This window comes from Pogona vitticeps, chromosome 2, assembly GCF_051106095.1.
Source record: "Pogona vitticeps strain Pit_001003342236 chromosome 2, PviZW2.1, whole genome shotgun sequence".
Lineage (NCBI taxonomy): Eukaryota > Metazoa > Chordata > Lepidosauria > Squamata > Agamidae > Pogona > Pogona vitticeps.
The window spans coordinates 97,419,384-97,439,822 of record NC_135784.1 but is presented as its reverse complement, the minus strand read 5'-3'; the positions used below and the strand labels follow the sequence as shown (position 1 = coordinate 97,439,822).

The 20,439-nt window shown below is 40.3% G+C and overlaps 1 protein-coding gene across 3 annotated transcripts in view; it reads right to left on the bottom strand.

The window, feature by feature from the left end:
* The window catches only part of RASGEF1C (RasGEF domain family member 1C), a 112,060-nt gene that overhangs the window by 37,570 nt on the left and 54,051 nt on the right, over window positions 1–20,439 (bottom strand). For 2 of the 3 annotated variants that reach the window (XM_020782654.3, XM_072990099.2), the window contains exons 2-4: window positions 16,006–16,191; window positions 13,132–13,254; window positions 6,684–6,821 (exon numbers count right to left, since the gene is read on the bottom strand). In XM_020782654.3, the coding sequence (XP_020638313.3) occupies window positions 6,684–6,821; window positions 13,132–13,254; window positions 16,006–16,191 (447 nt within the window). Of the gene's footprint in view, window positions 1–6,683; window positions 6,822–13,131; window positions 13,255–16,005; window positions 16,192–18,633; window positions 18,768–20,439 lie in introns of those variants that run through there. The other variant, XM_072990100.2, reaches the window with a different exon arrangement.

Below are 20,439 nucleotides of genomic sequence, written 5' to 3'. Positions count from 1 at the left end.
GAGTGCAATTGTACGGTAGTTGGAGCATTCTTTGGCACTGCCCTTCTTTGGTATTGGGATGTAGACTGATCTTTTCCAGTCCTCTGGCCACTGTTGAGTTTTCCAAACTTGTTGGCATATTGAATGTAGCACCTTAACACCATCATCCTTTAGGATTTTAAATAGTTCGACTGGAATGCCATCACCTCCACTGGCCTTGTTGTTAACCAGGCTTTCTAAGGCCCACTTGACCTCACTCTCCAGGATGTCTGGCTCTAGGTCAGCAACTATATTGTCTGGGTTGTCCAGGATATCCAAAACTTTCTGATATAATTCCTCTGTGTATTCTTGCCACCTCTTGATGTCTTCTGCTTCTGTGAGGTCCCTTCCATTTTTGTCTTTTATCATGTCCATCTTTGCACAAAATTTTCCACTAATATCTCCAATTTTCCTGAACAGATCTCTGGTTTTTCCTTTTCTGTTATTTTCCTCTATTTCTTTGCATTGTTCATTTAAGAAGGCCCTCTTGTCTCTCCTTGCTATTCTTTGGAAGTCTGCATTCAATTTTCTGTAACTTTCCCTATCTCCCCTGCATTTTGTTTCCCTTCTCTTTTCTGCTATTTGTAAGGCCTCGTTGGACAGCCACTTTGCTTTCTTGCATTTCCTTTTCTTTGGGATGGTTTTTGTTGCTGTCTCCTATACAATGTTACGAGCCTCTATCCAAAGTTCTTCAGGCACTCTGTCCACCAAATCTAGTTCCTTAAATCTGTTCTTCACTTCTACTGTGTATTCGTAAGGGATTTGGTTTAGATTATACCTGAGTGGCCCAGTGGTTTTTCCTACTCTCTTCAGTTTAAGCTTGAATTTTGCTATGAGAAGCTGATGATCAGAGCCACAATCAGCTCCAGGTCTTGTTTTTGCTGACTGTATAGAGCTTCTCCATCTTTGGCTGCAGAGAATATAGTCAATCTGATTTCGATGTTGCCCATCTGGTGATTTCCATGTGTAGAGTCGCCTCTTGTGTTGTTGGAAAAGGGTGTTTGTGATGACCAGCTTGTTCTCTTGACAAAACTCTATTAGCCTTTGCCCTGCTTCGTTTTGAACTCCAAGGCCAAACTTCCCTGTTGTTCCTTTTATCTCTTGACTCCCTACCTTAGCATTCCAGTCCCCCAGAATGAGAAGAACATCCTTCTTCGGTGTCAGTTCTAGAAGGTGTTGTAAATCCTCATAAAATTGTTCAATTTCAATCTCCTCAGCAATGGAGGTTGGTGTATAAACTTGGATTATTGTGATGTTGAAAGGTCTGCCTTGGATACGTATTGACATCATTCTATCATTTTTGAGATTATATCCCATTACGGCTTTTCCCACTCTTTTGTTGACTATGAGGGCTACTCCATTCCTTCTACGGGATTCTTGCCCACAATAGTAGACATGATAATCATCTGAGTTGAAATCACCCATTCCCATCCTTTTTAGTTCACTGATGCCCAGAATGTCGATGTTTATTCTTGCCATCTCCTGTTTGACCACCTCCAGCTTCCCAAGGTTCATAGATCTTACATTCCAGGTTCCTATGCAGTATTTTTCTTTCCAGCATTGGACTTTCCTTTCACTTCCAGGCACGTCCACAGCTGAGCGTCCTTTCGGCTTTGGCCCATCCACTTCATCAGCTCTGGAGCTACTTGTACTTGTCCTCCGCTCTTCCTCAGTAGCATGTTGGACGCCTTTTGACCTGAGGGTCCCATCTTCCAGCGTCATATCTTTTAGCCTTTTGTTTCTGATCATGGGGCATTCTTGGCAAAGATACTGGAGTGGAATTGCCGGTTCCTACCCCAGGTGGATTGCGTTTAGTCAGAACTCTCCACTATGACCTGTCCGTCTTGGGTGGCCCTGCACGGCATAGCCCATAGCTTCTCTGAGTTACTCAAGCCCCCTCGTCACGACAAGGCAGCAATCCATGAAGGGGTGAACATTTATATAATGCAAGATATCTTCCTCAACTCAGTTGGGTATGCATAACACAGAAGAATGAGTTCCACATGCAGAGCTCAAAACCCTAGACGAAGCTGGCAACGGCCTTAGCAGTCCAAATGGCAACAGCAGCTCCTGCCTCCTTAGCTCTCCTAGTCTATCTTAGCGACATCCCTTTGGTCTGGACCAATATTTTACAGGTGTTACACACAGTACCAGGGAACAAGCCAAGCTGGCCTTGAAGTTTTTGCTCAAAAGATAAATTGCTGGTATTATTCCCTTCTCATTTCTAGCCTTTGTGTGCTGTCTTTAAGAGGTTTGGCTGGAAGCAACCTTTCCAGGCTGGGGTGACTGTCAGTTAATCCAGCAGCAATCAGTTGTTTCTTCTCTGCCTTAAAGAGAGCCATGTCTCTGAAGAGTATTTTCTCCCACTTCTTTCAGTTGGTATTCAATTAGCTATGTGGTAGTCCATCATTATTCATTCAGTATTCAGTTTGTGTTGCACACAGTCATACAGTCAGTTCAACTCTCTTCTTGCAACCAATCATTTTTCTACAATATGCTGCTTTTAATCTATTCGGAATTGTGAGTAAATGGAACCTTTTATTCTTTCTCTTACTAATGTTACAGAATGCGTTATTGAGCCTGTATATGCCAGTTGATGAGACAATGGATAAGGAGTAGCCTCCTCTGGGGAGACATGAAGTTAATTTTGCTATGTACATCACTGCATATTTTGCTGCTTTGCTAGAGGTCTTTTTAGCCTAAAAATTCACATTTTGCTAAGAGAGAGACCACACCTTTCATCCAGCTAGCTGTTCCCAGGCAATGATAGAAAGGTTGCATTCTCCATAAAGGTCCATAATCCACATTCAACAATTTCTCAGTTTCTTCCAAAGGAGCTGAAAATACTGACCATCCTAGGTGCATCATCTTGTACTCTCAAATCAGTAGTAAGATTCCTTGGGAATCTTAGATGGGGCTTCCTCCTGGCTAAATTAGTCATTTTTCCATTTCACCAAAATAATATTGATAAAGGCATCTTCTCAGCATGCGCATACTTAGCATAAGCCTACTTGAAGGTTCCTCTAAACTTGTAAAGGCATGGCTATAAATTACAGGTGTCACATTCTTGAGGGGGAAAAACATGTATTTAATAAAGACCCGTGTATGAGCAGTTACAGTGATCTCTATTAAGCATGAGTCTTTGAAGGGCATTTAACAGTGTTTGACAGCTTGAGCAAAAAATGCTGATAACAAAATTTTCTTCTGAATCTCTCCCTCAGACAGCTAGCTGTGCTTTGAGCCTGCTGCTAATCTGGACATAAGCCACTCTGAAGAAGCAATGCCTGCAATGAAAACATTGACGGCTGGGTCAACACAAATTAGCAAATCAGGTCAGGGACACCCAGAGCGTCCATGGATTATGTCATCTAGCTAGATATCACTCATAGCAGCTGGACGTATGCCACCACAGATTTTTTTCCTGCTGTGCACTGTTGATGCCCTGGGCAATTTGAGAAGAACAACTATGAAGAACACATCACTACTGCCAAGAAGAGGCAATGACACCAGCAGGTATCAGACCTCGACAGCTTGAAATTAGGTATGTCCACAAAGCTATTTCCCTGCTGGAAATATGAAGACTCCTATTCACTCAGAAAACTAGTCCACTTGCCCCTAAGAACAACCTGAACTCTCCACAAAAGCAGCCAACAGCCTACATTTGAGTTACTCAGGACTCATACGTACTTGCTGGAGCTCCTGTGAGTTGGATCACGGGAAATGGAACACCTGTCCTCTTAATTTCCCTCAGGTTAGATTCTCTGATCAAAACCATGAAGGCCAAAGTAAAACCTGACTTCATGGAGAAGAGTAGAAGCAGAAGGTTTGTCATGGAGACCTACCCCCACAAAGCACAATATCATAGGAAACACAGAAACATATTCATGTTAGTATCTCCCATACAGCAGGAAAGTTAACTCTGGAGGTACACAAAAATTCATGTCTTACATAAAGACTGCAGAATGTAATGGTCATAATGAACTTTTGAATACTGTAGCTGAGCATAACCATCTCCTCTATATATTTTTTCCTGTTCAGATATAAATATCCAAATGACCATGCAGTTTAATCTGCATAAACAGATATTGCATAATCTGTATTAACACATACACACCTACCTGCTACTACCTCTGATGGTATTACTTCAAAAGGTAATAATTAATCCTCTTTCTCCTTAAAATAGCAGCTCTGGTTATTAAACGGTATTATTGTTTTAATATTTAACAAGAGCATTTAATTCTTAAGCAGAAACACATTTAAGAAGATGGGAAGCCCAGCAGGTGGCTTAGGAATTCAGATTTTAATTAAGCCTTCTCTTTCAAAATGTAAATCACAATTCTGAGCAAAAGAAATGCTTCTCATTATGTTGCCTATCTTTTTGAACGTGGCACAGAGCACTGAGAAACTGGGCAGGACAAAGAAGAGACCACTGCTGTGAGGAACCATCCCAAACAGTCTCGAGAGAGAGAAAGAACAGATTCGTTCAATGAGCCTTTTGATCTGATATGCACTTTTCCCTTCAAACACCCACAAATCCCACCGTGGAACTGAAGGCCTTTCATGTTTCCATTTCATGAGACACCTATATGAATAGGACCTTATGAATTATTCCTCCAACTAATTATTGATTTTGATGAAGAAGCCTGGCTTTATATAGATATGCACACACATGAACACACGCAGACACACAAACACAAACACACAAACAAACACACACACACAATTATATGCTGGAAAGTCAATTATGGCAATCCTTCCTAGGCTTTCTAAGTACAGTACAAAGTTCTTAGAAGCACTGAGCTGTGCAGGCAGAAACAGAAATGGAGAACAAAAGTTACTGAAAACCACTGAGCGGCTGATACCCTAGGTCCTTTTTGGACATACTATTGCTAAGCCACTTATCATTCTCTTAACATTTGAGCATTTGATTCTTCCTCCTAAACGTACACCTTTACAATTTTTTTTCTTGTTAAAATTATTATTTTTTTGGTCTTGGTCCAGTTGTCAGAGTGAGAGTGAAAGGAAGCAACTGGGCAGGTGGACAAGCGAGTGGGGGGAGGAGTGACCAGATGGGTGAAGGGGTGATTGGGTGGATTGGAAGGGGCAAGGGGGGCACCAGGTGGGGAATGAGTGAGGGAGAGGGAGACTGGGTGGGTGAGGGGGGCAGTGACCGGGGGGGATGACCGGGCAGGCAAACGGTGACCTGGCGGGTGAGGGGGCAATAGGGCAGATGAGGGGGGCGATTGGGTAGGCAAAGGGGTGAGCAAGCAGGCACTGGCTTTTTAAAAAAATAAGCTCAGTGCTTCTATTTTTTTATTTTTAAAATTCCTGCTATCTGGTAGCAGGCATTTTAAAAAAGCAAGTGCGGTGTTCACATATGCGGAATCGATTCCAATGAATCAATTCCACATCCGCACCCAAATAAATAGACCTTTGGCAGGAGAGCAGAAAAACTTGCTCCCCTTGCACAGTACTCTGCATGTCCACGTATCTCATGTGTACGCTAAAATTTAAATCATTTTTTAAAAAAGGAGAATGTGGCACAACAACAGGGGAAGGATTTCATTGGGTTTGAGTCCTTAGATTGAGATTGTTTCCCTTTGGGGAGAAGATGGAGCCGATGTAGCAGTTCAGCAGTTCTTCATTCTCTTTGTGTATTCTATCACTGCTGGGAGTTGTGATTCAAATATGTAACTTTTAAAAGCTCTGGTTAAGGCACTTCCAGATGGAAGGTTCGTATTAGTAATGAGAAAGCACTATGGAGCCATTCTGCTTTTTTCCCCTTACTGAACTTTCTCTGCGGTAAGGAAAAATATGAAAACAGTAATGGAAGATTACAAGTGAAAAGTGACATGACATGTCTCAGATTACATATGGGGATAAAAGAAAGAGCCAAACAACTGGCCCCACATGGCCATGGGCACACTGGGCCAGTTTTACCTGAACAGGAGGAGTCTGTCATGCTACACAGAAAACCATGCATAAAATTGTGCACAGCTGTAAAAGCAACAGCTCTTTGATACTGGCCATAATTTAAGTTATTAAAAAGTCCCCATTTGAACTTGCCTCCCATGAGTACCAGCGTGGCCTAAAATCATATGGCCTAAAAACATTTTTTTTCTTTAAAAAACAACCACCACCAAGTATCTAATTCTGCTATTGAAATTCTTCAACCAATAAAGGTGGTTCTTTCATTTGTTCATTTATCTAAACTATTTATACCCCAGCTTTCCCCTCAAAAGGAACCAAGAGGGCTTACAGTATTAAAAACAAATAATACATGTAATATAAAAACTGGAAGAGTAGATGAAAAACAAGCAAACAAATAAAAAATAGCGGCCCAAATCTTAGGTAGCTAGTCATTTTGTGCACGTTTCTACTAAAAACTACATTCGTTTTTTAAAAAGAGAGAAAATTAAATGCAATGGTAGAAGAACTTCTAGGTCGTTTCCGAAAGTAATAATTAACAATAAGGAACTGACTGGCACCTCTTGGTGATGCAAGTTCCTGGTATGCCTCCAAGAACTGCACAGCTTGGATGAGTTCCTTCTTTGAGCTGTGGCTGCTAGTCATCATGGCCATTGACTTATGATACTTGAGAGATTCTGTGAGTTATAGTCCAAAACAGTAACATTTCCAAGCTCCAGAATTCTGGAGATCCTTACCTCATCACATGGAGCTATCCGGTGGATAATGTCTTTCAAACAACCAATCATTTTTTCTTCCTGAAAATCATATGGAAATGTTTCAGTCCATTCCGTCAATAACTGCAGAATTTTGGGCCCAAATTTCTTGATCCGTGCCTGAAATTTGAAAACAAAAATGGATGGATGAAAAGTTGATAGGCAGCTCTCAGTAATCACTACAACAGCAAGGCCTACTGGATTCATCTCGAAGCTGAATTTTCAATTATCTCATTTGTATGGCACCAGAAAACCTTACATGTGGACAAGGAATTATACTGCTGATGACATAAGATGAGAGATAGATTATTTTATTTCTCATTTTTAAAATCACTTATAAACAAGTGCCTATGAGGAGGCCTTTACACTCTGGAGACAGGGCCAGCCCTACAGTTAACCAAACTGAGGCAACTGACTCAGGTGGCAGAACGACAGGAGTGGCAAAGCTTCCCTAACACAGTGTCCTACTACTCTTCCATCTGCTGCCTTGGACTTCTTTCTCTGTTCTGCACAACTCCATTCATCCATCTTCAAGTCAGGTTCTTCAGTAAAATCTAGCTCCATGTGACCTACAGGCAACTTGTCCCATGGTACTTTGTCTCCAAGGACACCTTGCAGCCTACTCTTCTTGAAGAAGCTAATCAAGGTTGCGGGCCTGAATCGAATGGTGCGGAACAGGGCAGAAAGGCCAGGACTTCTGTGCTTGTGAGCATAGTTCAACTGGGTCACACTCACCCAAACTCTACTTCTTCTTAAGCTGTGTGTGCGTGGGAAAGATGGGTGGGAAAAGGAAAAAAAGAGAGAGAGAGCAAGAGAGCACAGATGTATTGTAACAGAAAGCATTATGCACTCAAATTACGTTCACATACTATTATGCAAAACAGCTTGGTAGTATGTGAGCGTAGTTCCTGTGTTCTGATACTGTTTGTGGCCAAACGTTGTTTCAAAGCATGACAGGGTATAACAATTTGATAGACAGGTCTGTCCCAACCTCAATATTGCCTTAGGAGATCAGCTTGTATGGTGTTGTCATTGTGTGACATTAAGTAATCTCCAACTTATGGTAAACCTAATACAGTTTTTGAAGTATGTGAGATGTTTAAAGAGTGGTTTTCCATTGCCACACATATGCACACGTGAGCTTTCATGGCTAAGTGAGGATTTGAAACCTGCTCTCCTAAATAGCCTGGCTCTCTACCCACTACATCACACAAGCTCTCAAATATGGGTTTTGCAAAGACTGAATTGCTCATGCAGACCTACCACAGCTTTTCCTAATGGGCAGAGATTTCCTCCATTTTGCACAGCTACAATCTATTCTGAAAATGCATATTTGGACCTGACAATATCATTGCCAGGCAAGCCTTGTACATTCTTTTCTATTTCTTAATAAAATTCGGTCAAATCATCTATATTGGGCACAGCAGCAGGATACGCTTCTTCCCAAATGTCACAGGAACATTCTAAGCAAGCTATTTTAAAACAACATATACATTCATGGAAACAGAAAGCTTCCTTAGTTTAGCATCCAAAGTAAAGGCACCCTATAATCGAACAAAATTATATTGTGTGCATTGAGACTTCCTGCTTCCCCCCACAAAACCGTCTAAACAGGCTTCATAGCAATGCAGCTTTCTTACTATCACTGCAATACTATAGTTAAAGACCTGTGAAAATTCCTGGGACATTGATTCGTGGGGGGCAGAAGATGACAAACATCTATCTAGTGCCTCGCTTTATCACCCTCTCCTTGGCCATATGCCACAGTCCGTTCAAGCACTGGTCTCACTACATCTGCACAGTCTTGTATAAATGTTTCAGTTAGCTAATGAGATCTTAAAGAGGGATGTAAAAGAAAAATCCATTGGATTCAATTTTATTACATTTCTCCAAACCCAATTTACATTTTATTCCCATTCTTTTTTTCTTATTGAGTTGCTAGAATTTGTTGTTTTGCTCCCATACTGAAATTGGTAGAAAATTTTTCCTCGGTTCACACGTTTATTTATACATTTTGTCTAATTATACATTTTTGCTAATGATTAAAATATGTCTATTTTCTTAAAAATTTGCATTTTTCAGACTTTTTGTTTTAAAATACTGTATTTATATAGTTGCTGAGCCATCATTTTTCCAAAATGTCCTGTAAATCTCACATATGAGTGAATTCCTCAGGCTAAGTACGGGTCTCCTCACTAGTCTCAGAAATTAAGTTTCTTTTTTTATGTACAAGAAAGCATGAAAACCTGTGATCCAGAATAAGACTAATGTACATGGGTAGGGTAGGTTTAAACCTCTCCCACCAAGCTCGCTTTTTCTTTTCCTAAATTCATATTCTTGTGCTTTTGTATGTATGTATGTATGTATGTATGTATGTATGTATGTATGTATGTATGTATGGATGGATGGATGGATGGATGGATGGATGGATGGATGGATGGATGGATGGATGGATGGATGGGTTGGTATTTGTCTGCATAGTAAGTGACAGGTGTTGACTGAAGTTAGAAGTAAAAAAGAATATTTATGAATGGAAATGCAATCTGATTGGCCAATGTAGTTCCTAGCTGGAGAGATTCTGTTGTATATAAGAGTGTATGCGAAAGAGAATTTTTAGTCAGTGCTGTCAGAGTTTGAAAGTTAATGTGCTCTGTTTTGTGAAGAGGTCGTGAATAATGGTGAGGTCTTGTTGATACCTACATCCAAGTGAGTATTTTTCTGATGGTTGTTGTAGGTTTTTTGGTCTGTATGGCTTTGTCCTGGAGGTTTTTCTTCCTAACATTTCACCAGTCTCTGCGGCCGGCATCTTCAGAGGACAGGAGCTAGCACTCTGTGTTCTGATGCAGTGTGTGTGATAGTTGAGTATTTGTAGCTGTGGGATCAGCTTTTTGTTCTTTTCAGGAGCCTGGGTGCTCTGGGTGTTTATGGTCACTGTGATTGATGGGTGTAGTTCGCTAGTCTTTTGTGTGCAGTGATCACCGGTCCTTGTGGCTGGGTAGAATTCATTGACCTTTTTGCAGCCTGTATTTTTCAGTGGTGAGAGCCAGGCTTTGTTGATCAACAAAGCTCCAGAACATGGCCATACAGCCTGAAAAACCTACAACAACTATTGGATCCCAGCCGTTCAAGAATACATTGAGTATTTTTAATTGGCCTATATTGAACAAATAATGTTTAAGTTCTAAAGAAGACAATTAAAGGCTTATTCTTATATTTTGAAAAAACTGACAGCTTGAAACATAGTGCTTATATTTTATTTTATATGTTCTTTGAAATCTTTTATTCCTTTGTACTTTTTAAAATAAATAAAATAAAACTATTTTTGACTTACAATCCCTGCCTATTATTTTATGCATGCAGTCATAAAATATATTCATATTTGCCGAGGCAAAGAGGAAGTCACAAAAGCAGCAAAATCAGGGAGCTGGACAGGGGACAGACTGGATTTGTCTTCAGTGTGGAAGAGATTGTCACTCTCGAATTGGCCTCCTCAGCCACACTAGGCGCTGTTCCAAGCCCTCCATACAGAGCACGCTACCATAGTCTTTCGAGACTGAAGGATGCCTAACTGACATACTTATGTTATCATCGTAAAATTATAAAGTAATGGTATTGGAAGGGGGCCTTTAAGTTCACTGAGTCCAACTCTTTGCTCAATGAAGGAATCCAAAGTGCTTATCTAATTTTATCTTGAATGACTCCAGCGCTGGAGTGCTCACCATCTCCTGATGTAACTGGTTCCCTCCTTATTTTACCTCAACAGTTAGGAAGGTTTTCATTTTCCTGATATTCAACTGAAATCTGACTTCCTGTAACTTGAATGCATTATTACATATCCTGCTCTCTGTAAGAACAGATCAAGAACAGATCCTGCTCCTCCTCTGTATGACAATATTTCAAGTATTTCAAGAGTCTTCTTTTCTCAAGACTAAACATGCTCAGTTATTTCAGTCTTTCTTCATAGGGCCTGGTTTCCATTGCCCTGATCATCCTTGTTGTCCTTCTCTGAACTTGTTCTATTTTGTTGGCATCCTTCTTAAATAGTGGTGTCTACAACTGGACACAGTAATTACGAGGAGGCCTAACCTGTGCTGAATAGAGGAGAAGCACTTCTTTCAGACCTCACTTTGAGGTGCTCTGTATGAACTCCTTTACAAGCCGACCTAAAGGCAGACCTTTAAAACCCATGTAACCATTGTTGATATTCTGGTGTCTCATGTCTTTTTATGATACACAACCTGTTTTTTTTTCTCTCTCGCTGCTCTTCTGATGGTGCTGTAAGAAATCACTGGCTGTTTATATATTCTTTAATCTTTGTTTACTTAGATTGCTAAGAAGCCACTATCCCCAGTGGTCAGCAGATTTGTTTACTTATAGTGCTACCCAGCCGTGATTGTCATAGTTGATTAGCAAGCCATTGTTTATACCTTACTGCTAAACAGTAATAAGCATTATCTTTTATTCTATCACTTATTAATGAATTGGATGACAATGTGCAGAACATGTTTATGAAGCAGAAAAACAGTACTAGTAAGCTAAACAAAATGTGTTTATACTAAAGTATGTTGCACCAACTATTCATCAGATGCCTCTTTTATGTTGATGTACTGTTTTACTAAGCAACAAGGTTTGTCATTTTAAAGATTGTGCATTTATGTGAACATTATTCCATATGTCATTCCTGATAAATTTGGGTCATTACTCTAGGTGAAGGACTTTGCACTCATCCCTGTTCAATTCATTCAGTTGTTTTCAACCCAGTGCTCAAGGCTGTCAACATCTTTTTGAATTTTATTCATGTCTTCTGAGGTATCAGTTCTTCCATCCAATTTTGTGTCATGTGCAATTTTGATAAACATTCCCCCTATCCCCTCATCCAAGTCATTAATAAAATTGTTGAAGAGCACCAGACCCAGGACTGAGCCTTGTGGTACCCCACTTGTTGTCTCCTCCCAGTTTGAGAAGGAACCATTGATTCCTCAGTGCTCTCTGAGTACGATTCTGTAATCAACTGTGTATCCCCCTGACAGTTGGATATATCTGTCTGAGTCTTCCCTATGACGTAAGCCATAATAATACATGTGCTTATATGCTTTTACTGATTTAGATCACTACAATTTAAAGCCTTCTTTAGGGTGTTAAAGAATACAGCTTGCAGAAATATTTATTGAAAGAACTTCCAATACAACTTACTGGCAACTAATATATGTAGGTATGCATTTGAGTATGTGATGGCTTTTAACAATAAATATCACTTCACAGTATCTTGAGACATGACTCTTCTCTCTAGATGTTTGTTTTGTTTTGTTTTGTTTTGTTTTTTGCATTTTCATAGGAGGCAGCAGACCTTTCACACAAATTTGATAGCTTGCTGAGCCCAAATATGGACTGTTCTTACCAGATTTAAAGGGTGAAACCACACATAAATTTCACACCAGTCTGAAATTTCAGTATGAAAATCACTGGATAGGGTGTCTATAATCTCATATTTACCACACTGAGCTTTAAAAAGAACTATTTCTGCAATCCAAGTGCTACAGACATTCTAATGGAAGCTGTGACACTGTCAAATGGGCTGATATATTCGCTCCAACCTAATTTCCAGCACATTTTGGCAACTGGATCCTTATCAAAGACACTCTGCTGGCACATGGAAAAAAGGAATATAGGAAGAGAAATAATTTTGGATGTCCATAATGGATTTTCCACCAGGCAGTGAAGTGCAGTTCAAATATGTCTGAAAACCCTCAAATTGTAGCCTTCTATTTTTCAAGGATGAACACATAAAACAAGAAAAACATGATCTGTCTGCTTTATGTAAGGCAATCATAACCTTGATTATATTATGTCTGTCTACGTACTAGAACAGACAAGGCATACAAGTGTAAACACACAAACTTTTAGTCAGTCCAGACATTGAAAAATTAATAGACAGCTACATTCTGCTATGGGGAATTGAAGTGATGGTTTTCAAACCCTACCTAAGACAAAGGGGAGATGCAGTGAGTGACAGATACAGTGGTGCTGTGATGACATCTGCTCTTGCGAGCACACAGTTTAAATTCTGCCTCCTAGCACCCTGAAGGCTTCAGCAAAGCCTTCAACACATGAAAAAGAAATCACCTAGGAAGATGGAGAGCGGCTTGGAAGGGAAGGTAAAAGAGGGCTTGAAGTGGCTGGTATACCTCGTGCATAGAGCTTTGCTCCTGGGCAAGGACGTGTTGAAATGCAGTGGTTTGCCATAAAGGCTGTACGTCAACAAACTCCCCACTGGAATGAATGCATATCAACAACAAGCAATCAGAAAGGAAAAAGAAGAGAGAAAGAAACCTCTCTCTATCTCTCTCTCTCTCTCTGTACGAATGAACACTAGCTCTCCACTTGCAATGCAAACCTCTAAAAACCCTTCCACCATAAAAAAAATACTAACCTTATCCAGTACAGGGTCATCTAGCTGTTGTTGTTCAATGCACTTGTGACAAACCCGGGACAGAAGTTCATGAGGCTCAAGGAAGAGTCGAGAGCTCAGAAGAAATGTAAAGATATAGGCCTTCTGGGAAAAGAACATTTATCCAATGAGAACTAGTTGTGAAAATAAATAATTTTTCAAAGGAAGTCCACAGCAACACCATGCAAGACTTGATGGTTAGTTATGATAAAAGAGTGTGGGCCTCATCATGTACAAAATACACAGGTTTAATATAATTATGGCCATGGGGCATACATCGTAAGAACTAAAGAAAGGCCTTGCTGGATCAGATAAAAGTCTTATTTAGTCTAACATCTTCTACACAAGAATGACATGAGCCACCCATGTTCCCCAGCAACTGGAATTCAGAAGCCCACCACTGTCAGCAACTGGCAGCCCTATCCTCTAAAACCATCTAAGCTGGGGAGAAATCACCACATCTTGGAGTAAAACACTCCACTTTGTACTGTGTGAAGGATACTTTTTTCTGTCTCTCCTCAATCTCCAGCAATTTGCCTTCAATGGATGGACCAATGTACTGTACTTAGCAGTATACATAATGAGGGAAAGAAACTTGCATCTCTCCACTTCCTTCACACCAAGTAGAATTTTATACACCTCTCCCTACCCTCTGTTAACTCATCTTTTTTTTTTGCCTCCCAAAGCTAATGAGGTCCATATGCTGTGAGCCGTCATTAAAGGGGAGCTGCTCTGGCACGATTTGGTCTTGGTTGCTTTGCTCTGCTCTTTTTTCTAGCTTGGAAGCCATGAGATTCTATGCTGCACCAGGCAAGGGAGTTTCAGCCTCAGCCTCGAAACCCCCTCAGAATTAATAATGTGGGAGACACCAGCACACACAGGGAGATCTGGGCCTTTAGTATGCTAATACATGCACATTTGTTTCTGGCACCCCTCCATCAGGCACAGACATTCAAAATGATTAGAAAGGGTAACAGTTCAGAAAAAAATGCAGAGTGGTCCTTGTACATAAACCAAAGCCAAACGTGGATGACACATTTATTAGACCACTAAAAAATCGTTGACACAAATTAGCTTTCAACCTTGCCTGGGTCTTTCTCAGACAGGACATCTTTGAGCTGGGGATGGTACAGAAGAATCATAAAACGTTTCAGAAGTCATGGCCAGATGTGCATGTCAGGCTTCTTTGTTTATGACAAGTTTCAAACCGAAGGTGTGCAGATCCGGGGCAGAGGGGTAGGTTTCAGATCTCACCTCTGGTGGTGGGGACTGGAATTTCCCTACATCTCTTCCTTTAACAAGACTGGGAAGGACCTTCCAATCCACGCCACCAGAGGTGAAATTTGAAACCTAAACTTCCACCTGGAGCCTGCAGCAGCTCCCATTTTGAAACTTGTTTTAAACAAAGGAAACCAGAACGCACATCTGGTCATGATTTTTTCAAACTGTTGAGTTTCTTCTGCCTTTCCCCCACCAGCTCAGTGGTGCCCAGCCTGATGAGCAGGCTGAAAGCTAGCTTAGGTATGTTGCTTTCTACTGGTCTAATTAAGGCACTGCCCAGCCTGCCTTCAATTCACATTATGGATGCTTTTTGAGAATGTTATGTCGTGCTAAGTATTCTGAAGATCTCTACCTGTTACAAAATGTGATGTGACAAAGAGAAGGGCTCTCGCTTGTCTAGGCTACAGCAAAGGTGGAGAAAGCATACTTGCATGTGCCCTTTGATAGGACTTTTCAGCAGCCCATTAACCCCACCATTGAAATGACTACCATATCACTACATTTCAATAACATAACAGCTGCAAAAATGGGGCATATTCACCACATACCTTGTTTTTAAAGTAAAATGCAGCTTCTTGCTTTTTTTTTTTTAATGTCACAGACCTGGTGCATTGTAAATCCTCCCAGGATAGCTTTTCCCTAGGAGGCTGAGCTGAGGCTGAACACTAGGTTTGCCTGCATGGACATTTTGCTGAAGTGTTTTTTTTGCTGGGATTTCTTTTGTTTCCTCACCACTACCACATGGCCTAGGAGGTGGGGCTTTCCCTCCTTAAATGAAATCCTCAAATTCTCTGACTCTATCTCTGACCCTAATATGGTAAATAGGAAAACCAAATAGCATTGCATACACCTGGGAGGCAGGAAAGTTTTAAGGGTCGGATCATACTTCCGCACTATTAGAGCAGGCAGGGTAGGTGGGACTTCTCAGCCGTGGAAGGCAGCCCATCTAGGAGAAGGAAATCTCCGATTTCAAACCTCCACTGGCTATATCCACTCATGGGAAAGGCTTCAGGAGTTAACCTAGAGGCAAAATTTGGAGCTGGAGTCCCAAAGGCAGCTTGTGTCGTTCTGCCAACTCCTGCAACATTGCTGGAACCAGTTGTATTGGCTCTTGCCTTTCCATTGGACCATTTTAGCAACATGGAGAGGGGGGATTTGCTGCTTGGGTAACAGCCTATCCTCCATACTCCTTTAACCAGCCTTCATGCTCTGGAGGACACTTCTCGATACAGAGCATGTTACTATAGTCTCTCGAGACTGAAGGATGCCTATGATGGTGCACTGGCAGCCATACAAATTTTTCCACCTCACCTCGAAGAATTTTCCTCTTATATGAGCACTAGAGCAGAGTTAAATATTGCCAATTTGTCCTCATGATCTGGAACTTCATGTTGTATAATCCTTCAAAGCAGAAGTGTCACAAGCAAGACATTATCTCATTAAGAGCAACGTGTCACTATTATGCTCTTTTTCAATTGCACACTTTTTGAAAATAAAGCTTCCTAATTAAAATATTGCATATTATTTGCAGAAAAACTAGTTCTTCAATATGAAACACATTTCCAAAGTACTTACTTCAGGGTAGTAGTCAGCAGTGGGTGTAAGATGCTGGATTAAAGCATCGAGAGATGCTGAGGTAAGGTTTCCATCTTGAAATATCAGCCCTCCTTCATTACCTTCTTTGGACGGATGGAGATGATGAGGGCTGAAGCCACAGGGAGTAAACATACTGGTGGAGCTCAGTGTTTGGTGCATGCCTTCCTGTAAAGCAAGGAGACAAGATCAAGTCAAGGCACAGTCATAAAATGCAACATTGCTTGACAGTAAACAGAAAAAAAGATGGCATTTGTAAATCCTCCCAGGATAATTTTGAGAGAGTGCAGCTATGTGTTGTAGGAATTTCCCTGTGTGAGTTTAAAATACATTCTTGACTATAAGTAGGTAGGGAAAAAGGAGTGGCTAGGAAGGATAGCCAATTCCTTCCCATCCTCATTATGTATTTCTGTGCAAAAACATTCAAATCTGTTTAAACATTCAAATCTGGTACATTCAAGGGTACACTGAAAATTCTATTTTCTCCTGTGGCATAGACCCTACCAGAGATTATTATAGGAAGCCAGGTTTTGATTATTTATTTACTTAATTAATTTATATCCCTCCTTTCTACAACAAATAGAACTCTGGGCAGCTAACAACACTGCAAATTAGTACACAATACTGTATTTTAATTAATAATGAAAATTAAATTAGTTAAATTAAATTACAATTACTCAAATAAAAACTAAACAGAACCTGTAAATTAATATATACACTTCAGAAAACATATATTTTAATTTGCACGTGCTGTTTATTTATTTCATATTTCTATTAACTCTATCTGAACAAAAAATATCTTGATGGAGACTAGCCAGACTTCAATTGGTAAGAAAATCCAGAACCTGGGAACAGATACTGAGAAAGACCCTCTCCCATATTTCCACCGTATGTACCTCTACTGCTCAGCTTCTGTCACCTGAGGTGAGACAGGAAATGGCAAACTATCCCTTGTTGTGGAAAGGAGGGATATAAATTAATTAATTAAATAAATAATCCAAACCTGGCTTCCTATAGTAATCTCTGGTAGGGTTTATGCCACAGGAGAAAATAGAATTTTAATGTCCCCTTGAATGCACCATTTCCTAACCTAGGTCTCTTTCCCCTTGTCTCTCATGCTTCTCCCTAGCTTTACTTCTATCTTCATCCTGAATGACCCAGAGAAGAAGGATCTCAGAAGAGAGAGAGAGAGTTCAGAGTCAATAGTCCTGGTGTTGTAGGGAGCAACACCATCATTTTGCTGCCTGAGTTGTGTGATACCTCACTCTGCTTAATGGGAGAGCTTACTTTTCCAGTGCTGTTTGGTCAGAAAGAAGGACTTTCCTAACAATCTTAAAACCTGGGTAGCCTTATATGGGAGAACAAAGGTTTCAAATAATCCGGTCTAAAGTTCTTTACAAGTCATATCCAGCACTTTGAATTGTGAGAAAAAAATAGACCAGAAAGCACTGAATCTGTTGTTACAAGTAGCCTTCCCTATAAATACCCACAATCACCAGCATTCTGGACCAGCTGAAGTTTCTAGTAGCATTCTAACACGCGCAGACTGCAAATGAGATGCAACCAAAGCTTGTATCAATGTAACCAAATGGGAAATCTTTAGAGAAAGATGTAGTAGCTCAAGGTTGTATAAGGAATACTTTGGTTTAGAGCTAAACAGACAAGTAGGCCCAAAGTGTGATCTTCGGTCTTCGAGATGAGTATGAAAAAGGTTAAAATCCCTACTCCTTACTTTGCATTTTAATTGGTCAGAAGTATTTCTCTGTTGTCTAGATTAAGTTTAAATGTTTCACCGTCACCAAACAGCTCCTTTTTTTTTTGACTTAGATGGGAAATAAGGCAAGTGTTGGGGGACATTAGCACAGCCTTCCACAACATCACATGGTCTTTCTTTGAGTTTCTTGGAGGAAGGGCATAATAATTTAACACTTCATCTTCTTCATACATGTGTTAAGGTTTTAAAAACAGCAAAGGTCAAGCTGATATAAATGCATTAGGCACTACAACCCAGTATATCAAAAGATGGGAATACTACTGTGCTCATGTGCCAGTTATAGATTGCCCAGAGGCAAATGCTTGTTCTGCAGGAACAGAATGTTGGACTAAAGATAGATACGTTTTGTCTGACCCAGCACATCTCTTTGTATGACACTATGGTAACAAGCATCCTCCTTGAAATAAAGATAATAGTGGTAGTTTTGGGATTTGTTTTAGAAAAAGGAAACTGTACAGTAGGACTCCCATCTCAGTGGGTAATAGGTTCTAAGCCCCACCCTTAGGTGTCTTTTATGTCTTCTTTTCATGGAGTTCCTACCACTTTGCTCTTGTAGAGTGATCTAGAGCTCCAGTCAACATATTACTCAATTCAAAGCAGTAGGAAAGGAAAGGAATGTTATGCAACTCAGCTATTCTAAGGCATCATGATAGCATTTAGTAAAAAGGCAGCGGTTCTAACATTCCCTCAGATTTAGGCCACTCCCTGCCTCTCATCTGATGACATGTAGCTCTATCTCTCCTTTGCTTCATCTGAAAGGGATGATGTACAGGTCCTTGAGTGCTGCCAAGGATCAAGAATGGAGTGGACGATAGGTAATAAACCTGAAACTGTACCCAGATAAGAACTGCCGGACTGCTCTGTGGTTCAGAGGTTGTGGAGCCAGAGGTTGGGAGTTTGACAGGACTCAATCCACAGGTTCCCTTCCAGCTCTGCAGTCCTCAAATGATTAAGATGATAAGGAAGAAATTATCCTGTTAGGAGGATGGTTGGATAGTTAGAGGGAAATTTATCTATCCTTGATGGAGTTACACTCCTCCTGAAACTGAATATCAGAATATCATGTCTCTTTGAAATCCTTGCAATTTGTTTTTCAAAGGTTTCATCCACATCTTCTCCTGGATTAGTGGTGGCAATCCTTCCATATATATATATATATATATATATATGCTGTCTCCTTGGAGGATGGATTGGGATGTGATGGAAGGATTGCCACCACTAATATATAACTCTTTTCAATTGTCCCCTTGGTCTTCCCTTTTCTTTTGTCTCTTCCTTCAGTTTCCCCCTTTTCTTATTCCCTTTCTTTACTATCTCCCCTATGAACTCCTGTTAGCTCTCCCTGCTTGCTCACTGTGGTTGCTCACTCCCTGCGGTATTGTCACAGATTTGTTCCTCTGCTGTGCTCCGTTAGGAGTCAGCAAACAGAAAATCGTATTTATTCTAGTGATTCCCCAAGACCACTTAGTTAAATTTCGTGGCTGAACAGACAACTGAACTAAAGCTTTTACAATCAAAATTTAGTGTTCTCACCATTGTATTACACAGAGAATACTAAAAAACTTAACATTTAGCACATTCGTAACTAAAGGAGTTGAATGGCTGGCAGAAAAAAAGTGGCTATTATACAATAGGTCTGAACGCTTTTTGTTGAAAGATGCATATTCCCCTAGACTTTTATCGTACTGAAATAAAAAAAGAGAGTATTGATTACTGGGAAAGATACATTATGTTGCATGACTCTTATAAAATAAGAGCTTCTCTTTCTGAAAATGGTGCAGTACAAGTACTTGCGATTTTGTTTTGTGTTTGTTTTGTACTTACATTCACAATAGCACAAAGATATCAGTAATATATATTCAAACTATTTTCTGTCCTTCTTTCATATTTGTTGTGTTTGTTATTTTCATTTCATATCTTTGCTGCTTTCAAAAGCCAACGGTTGATATCAGTAAAACTGACTTGAATTGAGCTTTGCTATGAGATCTTTGAACTGATTTATGTATATCTAAAACATTAATGAAAAACATAGTAAAATCTGTATCAACATATTGTTTGAGGATATTGTGCATCCTTTTGTCCCCACTTCCCGAAAGAACTCAATTGACAATAAAAATTAAAAATGCACCCAAGGAGCCATGTTTCCCAACCTTGGGTGTGCAATTGTTGCTCGATAATGACTCCCATCATCCCTGACCACTGGCCACACTAGCTGGAGATGATGTGAACTGCCAGCAAAATCTGGGGTTCCAAGGCTGAGACCTCTTGCGCAGTGACAAGAAGCGAATGTATGGCCTTCCCAATGTTGGATTTCAATTCCCCTACCCATAGCATGCACAGTCAATGGCGAGGTATGATGATTGTCACAGTTCAACAATATCTGGAGACCCATACATCTCCATCTCTGGAATTAAGTCAAATACTCTAGGCAGTACCAATGCCCAAAGCTCTGGGTGATGAGTACTGCTTGCAAACCAAAAAAAAAAAAAAAAAAAAGTAAGGATATCAGAGAAATTGTGTTAGAACTGGCTTCATGGTACAGAGGAAGACAGCAACACAATCTAGGCTGAAAGGGAAGTGCAGGGTGAAAATAGTGAAGTAGAACTTATAAAAGAAAATATGTCATTTCAAAATATCTCTGC